This window comes from Opisthocomus hoazin, chromosome 11 (assembly GCF_030867145.1).
Source record: "Opisthocomus hoazin isolate bOpiHoa1 chromosome 11, bOpiHoa1.hap1, whole genome shotgun sequence".
NCBI classification, from domain to species: Eukaryota; Metazoa; Chordata; class Aves; order Opisthocomiformes; family Opisthocomidae; genus Opisthocomus; species Opisthocomus hoazin.
The window spans coordinates 7,307,762-7,323,676 of NC_134424.1; the positions used below are offsets into that span (position 1 = coordinate 7,307,762).

The 15,915-nt window shown below is 52.9% G+C and overlaps 2 protein-coding genes across 7 annotated transcripts in view; one reads left to right on the forward strand and one right to left on the reverse strand.

Moving 5' to 3' along the window:
* Positions 1-10,817, forward strand: part of LRIG1 (leucine rich repeats and immunoglobulin like domains 1) — a 94,387-nt gene extending 83,570 nt beyond the window's left edge. Inside the window, exons 12-19 of the mRNA XM_075433218.1 lie at positions 100-263; positions 2,075-2,395; positions 3,026-3,307; positions 3,855-4,274; positions 5,563-5,685; positions 6,289-6,435; positions 7,514-7,822; positions 7,995-10,817. Of these exons, the coding sequence (XP_075289333.1) occupies positions 100-263; positions 2,075-2,395; positions 3,026-3,307; positions 3,855-4,274; positions 5,563-5,685; positions 6,289-6,435; positions 7,514-7,822; positions 7,995-8,227 (1,999 nt within the window). The 3' untranslated portion in view covers positions 8,228-10,817. The remainder of the gene's footprint in view (positions 1-99; positions 264-2,074; positions 2,396-3,025; positions 3,308-3,854; positions 4,275-5,562; positions 5,686-6,288; positions 6,436-7,513; positions 7,823-7,994) is intronic.
* A 2,365-nt stretch (positions 10,818-13,182) lies between these two features.
* The window catches only part of SLC25A26 (solute carrier family 25 member 26), an 88,124-nt gene continuing 85,391 nt past the window's right edge, over positions 13,183-15,915 (reverse strand). For 4 of the 6 annotated variants that reach the window (XM_075433224.1, XM_075433220.1, XM_075433221.1 and 1 more), the window contains one exon: positions 13,183-13,675. In XM_075433224.1, the coding sequence (XP_075289339.1) occupies positions 13,391-13,675 (285 nt within the window). In that variant the 3' untranslated portion in view covers positions 13,183-13,390. The remainder of the gene's footprint in view (positions 13,676-15,915) is intronic. The other 2 variants (XM_075433223.1, XM_075433222.1) reach the window with 1 other exon arrangement.

The window sequence follows — 15,915 nt, forward strand, 5'->3', positions numbered from 1 at the left end:
GAGGAAGGAATGTGTCTAACATGACAGGGCTGTGAGCTTTCCAGCCTTCTCTCCGTGCTGGACTCACGGCAGGCTCATCTTGGTTTTGTTTCCCTGCAGCCACATAAACAGCGACAGCTTCCTCTGCGACTGCCAGCTGAAGTGGCTGCCCCAGTGGCTGGTTGAGAAGGAGCTGCAGTCCTTCGTGGTGGCCACCTGCGCCCATCCGGAGTCACTAAAAAGCAAGAGCATTTTTGCCATCCCGCCAGAAAGTTTTGTGTGTGGTAAGTGTTGCCTGTGTGCTTTGAGGTTGGGTGAAGGGCAGGACTCACTTGGGAAACATTTTCTTTTGACGACTAGCATGTTATTATGAGAGGGTTTCTGTTTTGTTTTGTTATTCAATGGGATCAAAGGAAGCCCAAGCCTGCATTTTAAAAATTTGTCATTGGCTGCAATTTATTTCCCACCGAAACCACACAGCGCATTGCTTGCATCTAGATTATTCCTCACAGGGCTCCCTGAGTATTAAATCAAAAGCGACTCATGCTTGTTCCAGCTCCAAGTGGGGCTGCGCAGACTTCCCCAGTCCTCTCGGTTTGATACTCCCAAGACTGCAGCTATAATTTTTTTCACTCTGCGGTGTTCTGAGCTTCGTCTGTGGCTTTGTGTTGTTCACTTGTCTTTTCTTCCTCTTAGAAATAGCAAAGGATTAAAAAAAATAGCAGAGGAGAATTTTTTCATTACAGCTCCTTTTTTTTGGACCAGTACAGCTTCACGCATGAACCAACCAACGGCTGACAGTTGCGTTATCTTTTTTTCTCCTATGGTGGTTTTTTCTTCTGAACACCACCTACTGCTGTCCTCCCACCCAAACCCTGAGGTTGACTCTTCACCTGAGCTGTGGTTGTAAAGCAGCTTTACTTCATACCCAGCACACACAAACATTTGCTATCTCTCTTGTAAAGAAAAGAAATGTAAACGATCAGAGGAGGCCGAAGTGATGCTGCTCATGCATCCAGCTTTTGGGCAAAATAAAGGCCTGGTTTGGTGAGCCAGACCCTGCGCTATGGAGTCCACCAGTGTGGATCCTGGGTGGAGCTGCACATGGCTGTTTGATGAAGGAAACACTCTTTCGTTGAAGGCGTGACTTGCCCTGAACACGGAACAAAAGCTTTGTTCCGGCTGCTGTCCCGTGTCCCCCCGATCCCAGAGCGGCGGGGCTCTGCCTTGGTGTCCTAGCGCCTCTGGGGTGCTTGCTGTGTTCATCTGGAAGAAGAGGTTGTGAAGGCTCCATCCCCACAGCAACATCACAAAGCGAAGGCAGCTTTGCTTCTCTAGTGCCTGCCAAGTCCTCCAGGCACTAGTCCTCCTGGTTCCAGAGGCCTGGCTGTTTAATTAAACCTTAGTCAAATATTAAATTACTCCATTTGTAGAAATCTAATAAATGAATCTGCTTGGAACCTTGCTAAAACCAACAATCTTCAGTGCAGAAAGAGTGAACAAAGCTTTCCACCCCAGACGAGTGACAGGCAAATACAGCTGCTTCAGCACTGACAGCGCGTGCTGCGGTCGCCTTGCTCCGGAGCTTTTATCCCTAGAGGTGGCATTTGCAGCCCTGCCAGTGCCCTCCCGCTCCCCTGCTGCGTGCCGATGCAGGCCTGGAGGCAGAGCTTTGAGTTCGGTATTGCTCTTCACGCAGGGATTGTATCAGGAAGGGTGTTCTCTTCAGACCATAGTATCTTTCTGAGGTTCAGCTACATTGGTGAAGAGAGCTGTGCACCTTGGAGTTGTTTGAGGTCGCTGAGGGACCATCTCAGTCCGCTGGTTACAGGAGGAGCCGGAGGAAGGAGAGCGCTAGCTTAGCCCAGCTGCTCCCTGGAGTTGTGTGTGGCACATCTGCATGATAGAGCCAGTCTCGATGGTGGAGTGCTTTGCAAGAGCAAGCGGCTGTCCCAGTGTAGACAACAGTGGACCTAAACACAGATGTGCAGTGATGTCTTCTGCTGACGCACTACTCATTTCTCTTTGCATCTCTTTGCTTGCTCCAGCCTTTCCTCATAGCCCAGCACTAACCATGCCTGCTGTTTCCTCTTAGATGATTTCCCCAAGCCGCAGATCATCATCCAGCCCGAGACAACAGTGGCTGTCCTTGGGAAGGACATCCGTTTCACTTGCTTGGCCGCCAGCAGTAGCAGCTCCCCCATGAAGTTTGCGTGGAAGAAAGACAACGAGATGCTGCACAATGCTGAGATTGAGAACTTTGCCCACGTGCGGGCAAAGGATGGTGAGGTGATGGAGTACACCACCATTCTGCACCTCCGGCATGTCACCTTCGCCCACGAAGGCCGTTACCAGTGTGTCATCTCCAACCACTTTGGCTCTACCTACTCCAACAAGGCCCGACTCACTGTTAACGGTGAGTAGGAAGCTGCTTTCTCATTCCTTTCCTCTGCCTGAGCTGGTGCAATTCTCTGGGACCTGCTTCTGGCAGGCAGTTACTCCCGAGGGTCCATTCCTGGTGACGAGGAGCTCTGAACCTTGTTCTCACCAGCTGCTGGCATCTGAGTGGGTGCTGAGTAATGCCACATGAGGAGCACGCGCCAGGCTTGTGGCTGCCATCCGGCCAGGCACACTTGTAACGGCTTTAGCTGCCTCTCTGGCTGTTCCAGTAGAGTTTTGACCAATGAAATGGGCAATGAAAATACAAAAGGATACAAAGAAGAGGGACTGTATCAGTTGAAAGTTCTCTGCAGGAGAGAGGACGGTTTCTTTCCAGGTTAATTGCAGAAGAAAATTAGCTTCGATCCCAGCTCTGATGGTCCTGAGTGGGGGGCTCTTGGGCACTGCAGACAGGTACATGCTGTAGAAACACAGGGTTAGGCCCCAGCAGTTTAGATGTATCCTGCAAAAGCGGCTTGCCGTGCTCTTCCTGTGGGTAATTCCCATCTTAATCTCCTGCCGAGCCAAGAGAACAGTTGGAACTGCCCAGAAGATGGTGTTTTCCCGATGGAATCACTCATCCCTTTTTCTTGTTTTTCTTTCTCAGTGTTGCCCTCATTTATCAAAACTCCCCACGACGTCACCAGCCGGACGGGGACGATGGTACGGCTGGAGTGTGCGGCTGAAGGACACCCCACCCCACAGATCGCCTGGCAGAAAGACGGGGGCACGGACTTCCCTGCGGCCCGAGAACGCCGCATGCACGTCATGCCCGACGACGACGTCTTCTTCATTACGGATGTGAAGATAGAGGACATGGGTGTCTACAGCTGCACAGCCCAGAACTCGGCGGGGTCTGTGCTTGCGAATGCCAACCTGACTGTGCTGGGTAAGGTGCATCAGTGCCGCGAGAGACCGGGCCGTCGGGAAGTGGGAGCTGGAAGGGATTGCTGTTCCAGCTCTTTGGCAGATAGAGAAAAGGGACAAAGAGGCAGTGCTCTGTGTTGGTCTTGTTCCGTTCTTTAAACGAACGAAACATACCCTGTTAATTAAGAGGAGGAGCCGTAAGTCGCATTTCCTCTTGTGCCGAGGAAGCCCCTCCAGCCACCCTACCTGCTGTCTGGGAAAATTACTTCAAAAGGAAATTGTGCTCCGTCTCTCTTGCCCTACTAAATAATTAACGTGTGTCAGCTGTTGCCCATTGCCCTGGGGAGTGTCTGTGTTGGGAAGACCGACACCAGCTGGCCATGGGAAGGCCTTGGTTGGGATTGTTGGATCTGTTGTGGTTTGCAGCCGCCGTGCTCCTGGGTGCGTGGCTGTAGCGCATCGCTGTGTATTTATCTGTAGGAACGTCAGTTACGTTCAGTGCTGTTGGAAAAAAAAAATTGTTGTTACACTATCCCCAGGAATAAATTGCTGTGTTTATTCCCCTGCAGAGACACCATCTTTGATTCATCCACTGGAAGACCACGTCGTCTCCGTCGGTGAGACTGTGGCTCTCCAGTGCAAAGCCACAGGGAGCCCCCCGCCCCGCATTACCTGGCTGAAAGGGGATCAGCCCCTGATCGTCACGGAGCGGCATCACTTCACCTCCGGCAACCAACTGCTGATCGTTCGGAACGTTGTCTTGGAGGACGCCGGGAAGTACACGTGTGAAATGTCCAACACCCTGGGGACGGAGCGCGCGCACAGCCACGTGAGCATCTTGCAGTCGCTGGGCTGCAGGAAGGACCGCACCACCGTGGGGATCATCACCATTGCCGTGGTGTGCAGCATCGTGCTGACGTCTCTGGTCTGGGTCTGCATCATCTACCAAACCAGGAAGAAGAGTGAAGAATACAGCGTCACCAACACAGGTAGCTCTGGGCTCCGGCTGAGGCTTTCTCTAACCTTCTGTGCTCGCAGACTTCCCACTGAGGCCGAATCGGCACGTCAGGTCGCCACGCAGTTGGCTTACCTCGGTGCTGCTCCTGGCTCGCAAAGCCGGAACCGGCTTCCCCTGGCTGCTGAAGCCTGTTCAGAGCTGCATTTCTGCCCTCGGCTGGCTCTTCAGAAAGGTCTTTTCCACTTGGTAGTAGTTTCACCCGTTGCTTTGCTATTTTGATTTTCCGTGACCATAAATGATAACTCTGGAGACAGTCGGGACTATGTCCTTGGAGCTGGGAACCTGCCTTACTTCTTAGGAATTTGTATTTGCAAAGACTTTCTATTCAAAGCATAGAAAAATCAGACTTTGAAGCCGGAATCCCCTTTTCCATGTTGCCTCTGAGAGCTGTCGTAGCCCTGCTGATGAGCGGCATCCCTCACCTTTTAGGGGAAGAGGCAGTGTTTATTGCTTTCTGCTGATCTTCAGAGGGGATAATTTGGTGCCGAGATAAGCGTTGCAGTGAGAATAAACTCTTCTTCCCTCAGTGTTCTGCAGCCTCTGAGCAGGAGTATGGAAGAACCAGCCCAAGGCTTGCCGCCCTGCTGGGATTTGCAGCCTTCCTGTATTACCCTTAGAGCTTTAGATAAAATTACAGCGTAGGACTTGAAAGACACGGCCTAGGCAGGAAGCCTCGGATGCCGTTTGACCAGCGCGATGTGTAAGGGGGGGGTTTCTCCCTGCTTTTTCCAGTCCTGAAAACGCAGGGCTTCGTGCCTAGCATAACTGAGTGAGTTTGTATGGCAGGGGAAACTGAAATTGCCTGATGGAAAATGGAGAAAGCCAAGGATAGCGAAGGGGCTTTCTAGACTGACTTGCCCGCTGAAGTGAATCGAAGACCCTGTTCTCCAGAAGTCTTTTACTCATGACTTTGGGAGACGGAGGGCTCGAGTCAAGCGAGGTGCTCTGAATTTCAGGGAAAAAGGAAGGATTTACTTGTTCTGAAGAGGCAGTTCCACCTCCACCTACCTGGTACTGACGGTGCCAAATGCAAACACCCACAAAGGCTTTATCAGCACCGTATCCACAGCTTTAAGCTTTGAAAACTCTGGGTCGAGGCTTCCGAGAAGCACCAGTTTGGTTCCCATTGCATCTACAGAAGATGCCAGTTACGGATCTGGCCCCAAATCCCTCCTGACAACAGGGTTTTACGTGCCTTTGAACACAGAAGGCTTTCTACCCTGCTAGGAACTGACGTTTCTCTGCTCCCCTTGCTCTAGACGAGACCATCGTGCCTCCTGACGTGCCCAGCTACTTGTCCTCACAAGGGACCCTCTCCGACCGGCAGGAAGCTGTCGTGCGAGGAGATAACCAGCAGCCTAACGGGCACATCAGCAGCAACGGTGAGGATCGGGTTAATTATTTTTTTTCTGTGACACTGTTATCTGAACTTGATATGAGGAGGGAGAAATCACTGTGCAAAGTACTTCTGTGCTCGTTAGGAGTTATCTGAGAGATCTCCATAATGTAATCTAGCTACCGCGTTTATGCAGGACAAGGATCTGCCTTTGCTTCAGAGCTATCCTCTCCCAGTAACGGCAGCGTTCGTACAAGCAGACTGCTTCAGAAACTGCTCAGGCAGGCCCTAAGGACCATTTTTTGGCTAATTTTGGATTAGTTTTTTGGCACCAGAGTTACCCCTAGTTAAGCTCTACTAGCAAACGCATTAGCATTGCCTGTCCCTGCCTTCAGGCTTAGAAATTAAACCTTGGGATTTTGCAGTGTTGAAACACAGCACATTCGGAAGGAGGAGTCGAGGTTCTGAGCTAAGATTCTCCGGAGATTGTGCAGCATTTACACCGTTAAATGTTAGCTTAAAATGATGTATTATCTCCCTTGCTATTTTTTCTCCCTTTCACAGCTTTTACGGTAGAAATGAGCCTCACAAGTTTTGTAACCGAGAGCAGATGGTTGTAATCTGTAGCCAACTGGTTGGTTTGTTACAGGTCTGTGTCAGACTGACGCGGGAAGGTGTCCAGAGGCCGAAGCTCCCACTGCAGGCTGCAGACAGCCAAAGCTGTGCCTCGGCTGTAGTAAAGACACCTGGAAAACGGAAGCCGTGGCTGATGGAATGCTTGTTCCAGACAAGACAGGTACAAACCCCAGTCAGCTGGAAAGGTATTTTGCGTTTGTACAGATCAGAAAGCTCTCCAAGTCAGACAGCATTAAGACAAGAAATTGTTACCTTCAGGAAAAAAATAGCAGCCCAGAATGATTCTCAGCTGTGAGCACAGCAAATTTACCTTCCCCTGCTTGCTTTCATCCTCTGTCAAGCTCGGGTGGTTCGAATTTGAGGAACCGTCAGGAAGAGGCAGACTAAAGCTCGCGATCGCCATGGCTCGCAGCTGGCTGACCGCTGTTTTGATTCGAGCCCTTCCTAAAACGTGAGAGCACTTTTCAGACTGAAGGTGTGAAAATTTTTCATGCTCTTTAAAGGGGCTGTCAGCTTCAAAGCCCAGCTTTGTTTTAATTTTCAAAATTTAAAGGTTGTTTTGGGCACTACACCTGCCTCTGCTCTTTGCCAGTTTCTGGGGTGTTACGCCCCTGCCTTTCTATTTTTAGAGTGTTTCCTGATCTCATGCTGCATTGTAACGTCCACAGAAAAACAGCCAGCAAAACAAATTTTCTCCCCGGGAAAAACTGTAAAGTTTAATAACGGAAAGTTGTTGAGTGCACTAAGGAAATTAACTTTCAACATTTCGAAACTGCTTCTGTGAACTCTGCTGATCTGTTGCTGCCGCTAACAGCAGTAATGTATCTGGAGATAACAATACGAGTTGACAGGGATTCCTGGAAAGCAGCAGCACAAAAAATAAAGGTAACTTGGTATTTCAAGGCAGGTGCAGGAAGTTCCACTTTCTGTTTCTACTCTGACTAGAAAGTCTGGGAAAGGACATAATGCAGAGTTTATTTTAAAAAAAAGTCACAACTTCTTTAGAGTGGAAAAAACCCCAAACTACTAAACCTGCGAAGTGGAACTCCCCTTAGCTACAGATTTCTGAAAAACACAGGTAGTTACTAGCCCTGTACGCGCCCGAGAAATGTCTGTGTTCTTCAGCGAGAGCGCTTCCCCCCGCCGAGGGACGGATGCGCTGAGCAGCCGCCTGCTCCTTCGAGTGCTGCGCCTCAGCGCCGGCTCAGCTCCCTCTCTGCTCTCTTCCTCCCGTAAAGGCTGTGGCCTGCCGGCTGGGTGCACGGACTGCGGTGGCAGCACGGACAGCATCAGCGTCCACATTTACCCCACGGAGCCGGAGCGCTACGCCGAGGGCCTCAGGACTGCGGACAATGCCTGCCCGATGGCGGCGGGCGGCAGGGAGCACGGCAGGACACGGGCTGCGGGCAGCGGCCGCCTCCACCCGCCGCCGTGCAACGGGACTGCCGGCGGCAAGAGGCTGGAAGCCGACGGGACGCTCTACCCCAGCAACCACGACAGAATGAGACCTGGGAGCAGGGCCAGCCCGCTGCTCGCGGACGGACGCGGTACGCCTTCCCCGGGTGCAATCCAGTCCCCCTCGGGCTCTGCCGGAGCCGGGTTTTCTCCCCTCAGCTACAAAAGCTGAAGGGCACGAACGATGGCGGCAGGGTTGGTTTTACGAGGAGCGCTGGCAGGCCGAGCACCAACTAACTGCGCCGGTTCTTTGGTTTCTTGCAGGCTCCTCGCAAGCCGTAGCGAAGCCTTCAGAGCTGAACAACCTTAACTTGGTGAGAGCTTCCCCGGCAGGAGGGTCGTTAAAGCAGCTGAACGTGCTTCCCGAAACCTCCCCAGCACTGCCGGGTCTGCGGAGCGAAGCGGAGGTGCAAGCAGCTCTCCTGCCCAACGGCTGCGCGCCCCAGCCCCGCGACTCCGCTCACGAGCTGAAGCCACTGAACAGGTCGCTGGACTGAAGGGACAGGCTGCCATGTGCAAATTCACAAACACGCTATTATTTTTTTTTTAATTTTTTTTTTTTTTGCACAGAGTATATAGGCTACTTACTTCTACCTCAAATCTTGAACTGATGACCTGTCAAAGGCAAACGACTGAGGTATGAGAAACCAGCTTGTATGGGGAACAAACTCCTGTTCGAGCGTCATCTGTCTGTACATAGTTTAAAACTTCCCTGAGAAGTATGAAGCGTTCAAAAGTTGACTTGCATATGAAGCACATAAATGCAAGGGATTATTGTGTAAAGAGAAAAGTATTTGATACAATTGTACATAAGAGTTTTCATATATAAATATATATATATAAAAAATATATATATCTTTTACAGAGGCTATTTTAATCTTTAGTGCATGGAAAACTGAATGAGATTTTACAATTTTGGCAATATTGTTTTCAGTATCAGGTTGCTGTTCAACTTTGTGAGAGAAATAATTCTGGTGCCTTAAATGCATAAGCAGAACTTTAAAAAGCCAGACTGTTCCAAAGGGATTGTCCTGTTCTCAGTGGAAGTTCCTTTAAATCAAGGATCAATTGGGTTACTTAGCACAAATTTCCTCCCCCGTAGAAATTTATTGCACTTAACACATTTAAACAGAGATCTGCAACTGTTTCACGTGAAGTTTCTAGGAAAATAACCCACGAAGTGAGAAATCACATAGCAACCTGATTTTTTCCTGTTGATGGAAGAACTTAAATTCCTTTTCAAAACTGCATAAAAATTAGGATTTGAACTGTGACTGCACGATACGTTAAGAGCGGACCACCCAAGAGGCGCTGAATAACTTGGCACCAGCGCAGAGCCCTGGGCCAAGCAGCCGACGGGGCCGTCGTGCTTACGGAGCCCCTCGTGCAGCGAACTGTGGGGTGGGCGCCCGGACTGCCCCGGTCAGAGCCCACCCCAGCAGCAGGCGCTGCCCGTCCGGGTGCGCTGCTACAGCGCCCATCGCCCGCTGCGGCCCCGACTGCGGGCGCTTCCCCTCCCGCCCGGCTGCAGCTCTGCCATTTTCACACCCCAAAAAATCCATCTGGTGGGGGAGGTGTTGGAAACCACAGAGCTGTTTGGACACCAGAGCTAAAACCAGGCTCCGAAGCTGACAGCTGTAGCCTTTAATTCCTCTGATGCTTTAACAGCTCTTCCTGCAGCGCAGTGTCCGGCTTCCGTGTTGAACGCCAATCGCTGCGCCTGCAGCCAAGCCTCTGTACAGGGAAGCACCCCTTCAAGTGAACGCAGCGATGCGAGGCTGGTCGGAAATACACTCATTTAAAAGGGAAACTCTGCATTTATCTGGTTGAAAGTGCTCCGTTAAATGGAAATGTCCCACGGATTTTCATGCGGTCTTTTAAGTTCATCCATGAATGGGGGGAAAAAAAACTACCCGCGCTGGTCAAACAGGTCTTTGTCAGTTCTGACTTCACCACAACGGTTTTTATTTGTAGAAAGGCTGCTTGCTGTTGGTGTTGGTACCTGTGGATGGAGGACTCCCTTCCAGTCATTTGTAATTTTGAGTTCTGCTAACAGGAGGTCGCTAGCTCTGGTGATGACTACTTTGGGGGAAGGTTTATTCGGGGGTTTCTTACTCTTTTTGCCTTAGGAGCAACTCAAAGGCCAGTTCTGCTGAAGCCGAGTCTGGTGGAAATCCACCTTTGCTGGGACCGCTCAGAACAAGCATCAGAAATAAGGGCAGAAACGCTTCATTTTCTGTCCAGGCCCATCACGCAGGGATGTGCCGGAGCGCTGCGGCGTCCCGTCCGGCCCCCCCTCCCCGTGAGGGAGCAGCCCCCGCTGCCAGCCCGGAGCCGGGGGCAGCCGGACGGAGCGCGCGGCGGGCTCCAGCGGTGCCTGTCCGCATCGGCTCCTCGCTCTTGGCACGTTTGCACTTTGAGACGGGCAGCAAAGTACGTTGAGGGCCAAGTTTATTCGCAGCAAAGGAGACGAATGTTAGAAAATGATAAACCCAGCGCAATTTTCCCTTTACTCAAGGGGAGTAAACTCGGAACCGACTCGCAGGGGGGACACGGGGAAGGCAGGAATGAGCTGCTCGCCTCGCTTTGCTGGTGGAAATGTCATCACCATTGCAGACACAAAGCATATTTGCCACATTAACATTTGAAAATAATGTTTCTGAGTAAAGTTAACTGCCTAATGTTATGACTTCCACTAAATATGTGAATTTGCTGCTTCTAAGAGGCAATGTGAAAGAGGAAGTATTACTTTTGTGTACAAAATTATTTATTTATTAGAAAATTTGGTACAATGTTGTACATTGAAAAACAATGTAAGATATTGAAGTGTCTAACAAACAGCGTTGAAGTGTCTTTAATAAAGGTTCATTTATAATATTACAGCTGTTTTGTTGAGAGTGAGCTTTTGGGAGTTTCAGTTGAAAATTAAATAAAATTCTAATCCATTGCTGTACTCTGTTCTGTCTTTCTCTGCTGAAAGCGCAGGCCAACTGCCAGTCTGCTCCTGAGACCTGCGACTGCCATCAGACACTGCAGCTCTCTGGCAGCCTGACTTGGGGATGGGGTGGAATTTGGGGGCTGTATTGAAAAATACAATAAAGAACTCGTCCGAAATACATTTCTGATATATCAACTTGCTTCAGTATCTGGCAAGGAGCCTTATCCTGGCACTGAGAACAGAACGGGGTGGGGGGGTGCGTGTGTGTGTGTGTGAGGATGGAAGAAAAACAGGGCCAGGGCAGCACCAGGCTCCGCTGCAGCTGTGAACACCTCTGGCTTTCCCAAAGCCGAACCCCACCCTGTAGGGAAATGCTAGGGGCAACTTTGGAGATAATCTTGAATTCCTGCTTTTACTAAAAATTTCAACTCCGTTTATGGGAAAAGAGCTATTTGAAAAAATAAATAAGTTTGTCCTTTTCCGAATTCTAACTTTGGGTGTAAAGCAGACTTCCTGAGACTGATAGGGCCCCTAACACACACAGGAGGTAAAATATTTTAAAATGGGAAAGAATGAGCCTGTAGGAGGCTGGTGCCTGGTCCAAGATACAAGTTTTGTTATTCCACATTATCCCAGTAATGGAAAAAAAATTAATTTTTTAAGTTTCAGTAAACTTGAAATAAAACCTCACTAGACCTCAAGGCAAACAGGCCGTAAGGGAAAACCAAACACAATTTTAGGTCTTTCCCTGCCATGTTCCATAACTAAAAGCATGATGGTTTTTTTCATCAGGATCAGCCAAACCGGTGTGTGCAGACCAGCCCTGGGCGCCCGCGGGGCTCTCACCTGCCTGGTGCCGTTCCCAGGGGCCAGGTCCTTCCTGCGGCGCTGGGCGTGCGGCGCCCAGCCATCGCACACGGGACGGGGGAGTGCCTGGGCTCCAGCTCTCCTCCCTTTAGGCTGGCTAGAACAGTTTCTGGCTAGTTGGTAGGGGTTCTGGTTTTTTAAAGTAAGGGGGGAAAAAAAGCACAGTGATGACAAAACCTGATTATGCAAATATTAAATAAAAACAACAAACACCCAGCATTTGAACCGAACTACTTACAAGGCGGGATTATTTTCAGCTCAACTGATGAAGTGCACCAGCTGCAGTGCTAACCCTTTCCACCATGTTTAAAGAGCTTTAATAGAAAATATGTTAGCTTTTAAGACAGAGTAATAAATCTCACTCCTCCCAAACCTCTAAAATTGGTTCTGCTATACACATATATTAAAAAAAACACAACTTCATTAAAGAGACAACCTTGAAAGTGGCAAGAAGCACTGCAGCACCGTGCCATGGGAACGGGTAGAACTAACCAGCCAGTATGGGACTTGGCTGAAATTCCCCATTTTAACTGAAGATTATTTTTAAGAATTATGTCCTTTGTTCTGTCTGTTTTACTTGTTTGCCAATTATTTTCCACATTTCAGCCTCAAAAATGAAGTCCAATTAGCATGTCACGGGATGACAGTGCAGTAAAACCACCAGCCTGGGTGAGGCTGGCCCACGCCTGCGTCCGAGCAGCGCCCTGTCCGCGGGGCAGGGGCTGGGTGGGCTCTGTTCCTGCCCCGGCCTCCCTAAGGAGGAGAACCACCCCGCCGTTCAACTGCAGCACCCAGGAGAGTGCGGTGTCACGGGCGCAACCGCCACCGGCAGGGCTGCACGCGTGCGGTGCCCCCGGGTCGTGGCCGACGCAGCAGCCGGGCTCCGCGGTCCCTCCCCAGCCCACCAGCACGCAGCGAGCCCCGAGCCACCCCACGCCGCGGCAGCGCCCACCTCCCACCCATGCGCAAGGGTGATGGTGGCCCCAGCGTCCCCACGCTGACACCCCCACGCCCTCACCAGCGCCGCCGAGCCCGGCTGCTGGCGTGACCTCGGCCAGTTCCCCCCATCCCGACTCCGGTGAGAACGTCCATCGAGTGATCCCAGGGACGCCTTTTGGCCCAGCTCGTCCCTGCGCCATTTTGGCCGCTGCAGCTCCTCTTTGCCGACCCGAGCGCAGCGGCGGAGGCTGGCTCGGCCTGGCAGCCCCCAGCCGTCCGGCGGCAGCGGAACGCGCGTGCTGGCCCTGCCTCGCCTTCCCGGCCTCCCGCCGGGGCCTCGGCGCTTCCCCCTCCCGCTCCGACAGCGGCTGAGGGAGGAAGGCCAGAAGCAGGCAGAGCTGCGTGGCTTCGCGCAAGCAGCTGTAAAATCATACAAGCGCGTGCTTTTGCTGGAGAAATGTGAGTCTAATTAATAACGCTGCACTGGCTACCACACAGGAATGCTTGCTGAGCACCTGTAGGCATAAACAGGAATATAAACTTTCACAAACACGGCTCAGATCAGAACAAACGCATTATTGTCTCTCACAAAGAGCGCTCCCGACCCGGAATACTTTTGGTGCTGCTGGAGAGCAGCGGGCTGTAACTCTATCGGCCCCTTCCCCGATCAAAAAGCCCTCCCCGTGTGATGAGGCAGGTGCCACTGTATGATGAAAACTCACTTTATTTCAGCCTCCCCACTCAGCCACGAGCTGGAGGTTTGCAAACCATTTCCCCTGCCGGGGTTCCAGTGACGCCTTTCCCAGCCACCGTAATTAGCTGTTTACCCCCCAAACGTTACTTTTTTGGCACGATGCTCACAATGACCTCACCCGCTTTCCATGCAGGAAAATTTCATGTTTGGGAAATTGGATTATTAGAGGATTTGCTTTTCTTTCGCGCTGAAAGCGGCGCTCAGCCTGCTGAACAGCTGCTGCGGCGGGGCGAGGGGCGGTGGGAGGAAGGCTGCCTTCGCGGGCGGACTCCTCCTCCAGCTCAGAGACTTCTCCAGAGGCTTCTCCAGTTCTTGGGCGGCCACCGGCAGGCAGGACCGGCCGGGCTGGGTCAGAGCAGCAGCTGGCGAGTCTTCTCGTACGTCCCCAGGAAGATGAAGCCTCCCAGGCCGATGGCTGCCATCCGTGGGACAACGCCTGCGAACAAGCTAAAGGCGAAGGAAGAGCGGTTTCTGTCTGTACGAGGGGCTTCGGAAAACACAGCCAAGGAAAACTCTCTCTTGCCAGTGTCTTAAATCCCACCCCGCTGCTCACTGAAGGAGCCTCTCTGGGCTTCCCTACGAGGGTACTCCCAAGCTTTGTGGTTTTTAACCCCTCTCTGCACCCCTGCGGTGCCACAGAATCACAGAATGTTGGGGGTTGGAAGGGACCTCTGTGGGTCATCTAGTCCAACCCTCCTGCTGAAGCAGTGTCACCTACAGCAGGCTGCACAGGACCTTGTCCAGGGGGATCTTTAATATCTCCAGAGAAGGAGACTCCACAACCTCCTGGGCAGCCTGTTCCAGGGCTCCATCACCCACAGAGTGAAGAAGTTCTTCCTCATGTTCAGAAGAACTTTGCTGAGGCAAAGGTGCAGGAGGCTACGGCCACGCTGCGGGAAGAGCCGCTCCGACACATCCCCACGAAGGGCTGCAGGTAGCTGGGAAGCGCCCCATCCCCCACTGCCCCATCCAGCCTCGGCAGAGGGACCCCATCTCTCCGCCAGCAGCCCCCCAGCGCAGACAGCCCTGCTCCGCGCAGCAGGAGAGCGAGCAGGAACGGCTGCGGGCCCAGCCACCGCGATTCTGAGGTGCCTGATCCTAACAGCTCTTGGAAAGCCGACTGCTTGAGACAGCTCAGCTCACAGTCGGTTTCACAGCTTCAGGGCAGGCCAGCGGATCCTCCCAGAGGATCGCAGGCTTCCCTCCTTGCGAGCAAGGATTAAACATCAGGCTCGACTCTGCCTGGCGTTCCCCCGCTGATTCAGCGCCCGCACGTCCGGAGCCCTTCGCAGCACGCTCCGGCGGAGCTCCGCGGGCATGCTGCCCTCGGGTTTTTCCACATGCCCACAGCAGGACGAGGCAGAATGCCCAGTGCAAGCGGCCACGCGGAAGATGCCCACAGCCCATGGCTGCCCCGCAGCTCCCGGCTCCCGCCTGCGCCCGGCCACTCGCTGCGCGGGGGAAACCTCCGGCTGCAGCAGCTTTGTCATGAGCTTTGCTAAGGAGCCCGGAGCACAGAGGCAGATGGAAACATTTTATGGTTTTACTAGACAGCAATTGGGTCTATTACCATAATGACAGCTTTAAAACAGAGTAATTTGTACAAGGCATGCATGGACAGAGCGCTGCTGGGGGAAAGCCCGCGGTGCAGCGCCCGTGCCTCCTGCCCAACCAGGCAGCCCTCCCCAGGGCGCGGCGGCAGACATGCGCCTACGGGACAGCCCGCTCCGGACACCGCTACGGCACAGACAGGGGCACGCAACGGAGCTACCCTGAAGCTGCATCCCTGGCAACCTGTTACCAACCATCGCTTCCAAGAACCCTGGCCCTGCTCCTCCCAGCTTCCCTCTCCCACCTCCCACCCGTGACCTCTCCCGTCCCCGCTTCCCGCCCTGGGCCCCAAAACCCGGAGAGCTGAGCTCTGCTGCAGGCCTGATCCAGACCAGTCCCCACTGGGCCACACCGGCCCTCCTCAGCAGACGAGATAAATTGGGGGTTTTTTCTGCTGGCCCCACCAGAAAGCGCTCCAGTGGGCAGAGCTCTGCCGCCCATTTGTATCCGCTGCCTGCCTGCACAGATGCCACCTGGCACCCTGCCGCTCCTCTCCCCCCGCCTGGGTTTTCCCTTTTGCTTAAGCAGATCCCCCGGTTACTGGTCGGACCCAGCACCAAGGACTGGAGGGCTTCTCGCCACCGACAATAAACGCAGAGCACGTCAGAGGCTGGCGAAGACCCAACGCGGGCCTTCGGGCACAGGCACGCCGCGCTCTCCCCAGCCCTGCGAGGAACGGCTCGGCAGGGTTCACAAATCCCGGGATAAGGTTTACTCCCCACAGCGAGGCCCGGCTGCAGCGGTCAGACCCACACCGTGTGCCCCCCCCAGCCGTGTGCGTGCCCGCTGGGGCACAGCTCGTCATTTCAGGACTCCCAGCCCACCAGTACATCCAGTCCCATAGTTCCAGCAGCAAGGGTGGCATTTTGGGCAACAACTCACCACTCACACTGTTGAGACAGGGCTCCCGAGAGCAGTGGTTCGTGCCCACCGTGCCATGTCCACCCCAGCCTGGAGGCTCATCTGAGGAACGGGACGCCTGGTGCACAACGCCGGCTCCGTCCCCACCTACACACAAGCTGGGACCAGCCGTCTCACCAGCTTTATCAGCTGAATAACTCTTGCCTTTCTCGCCA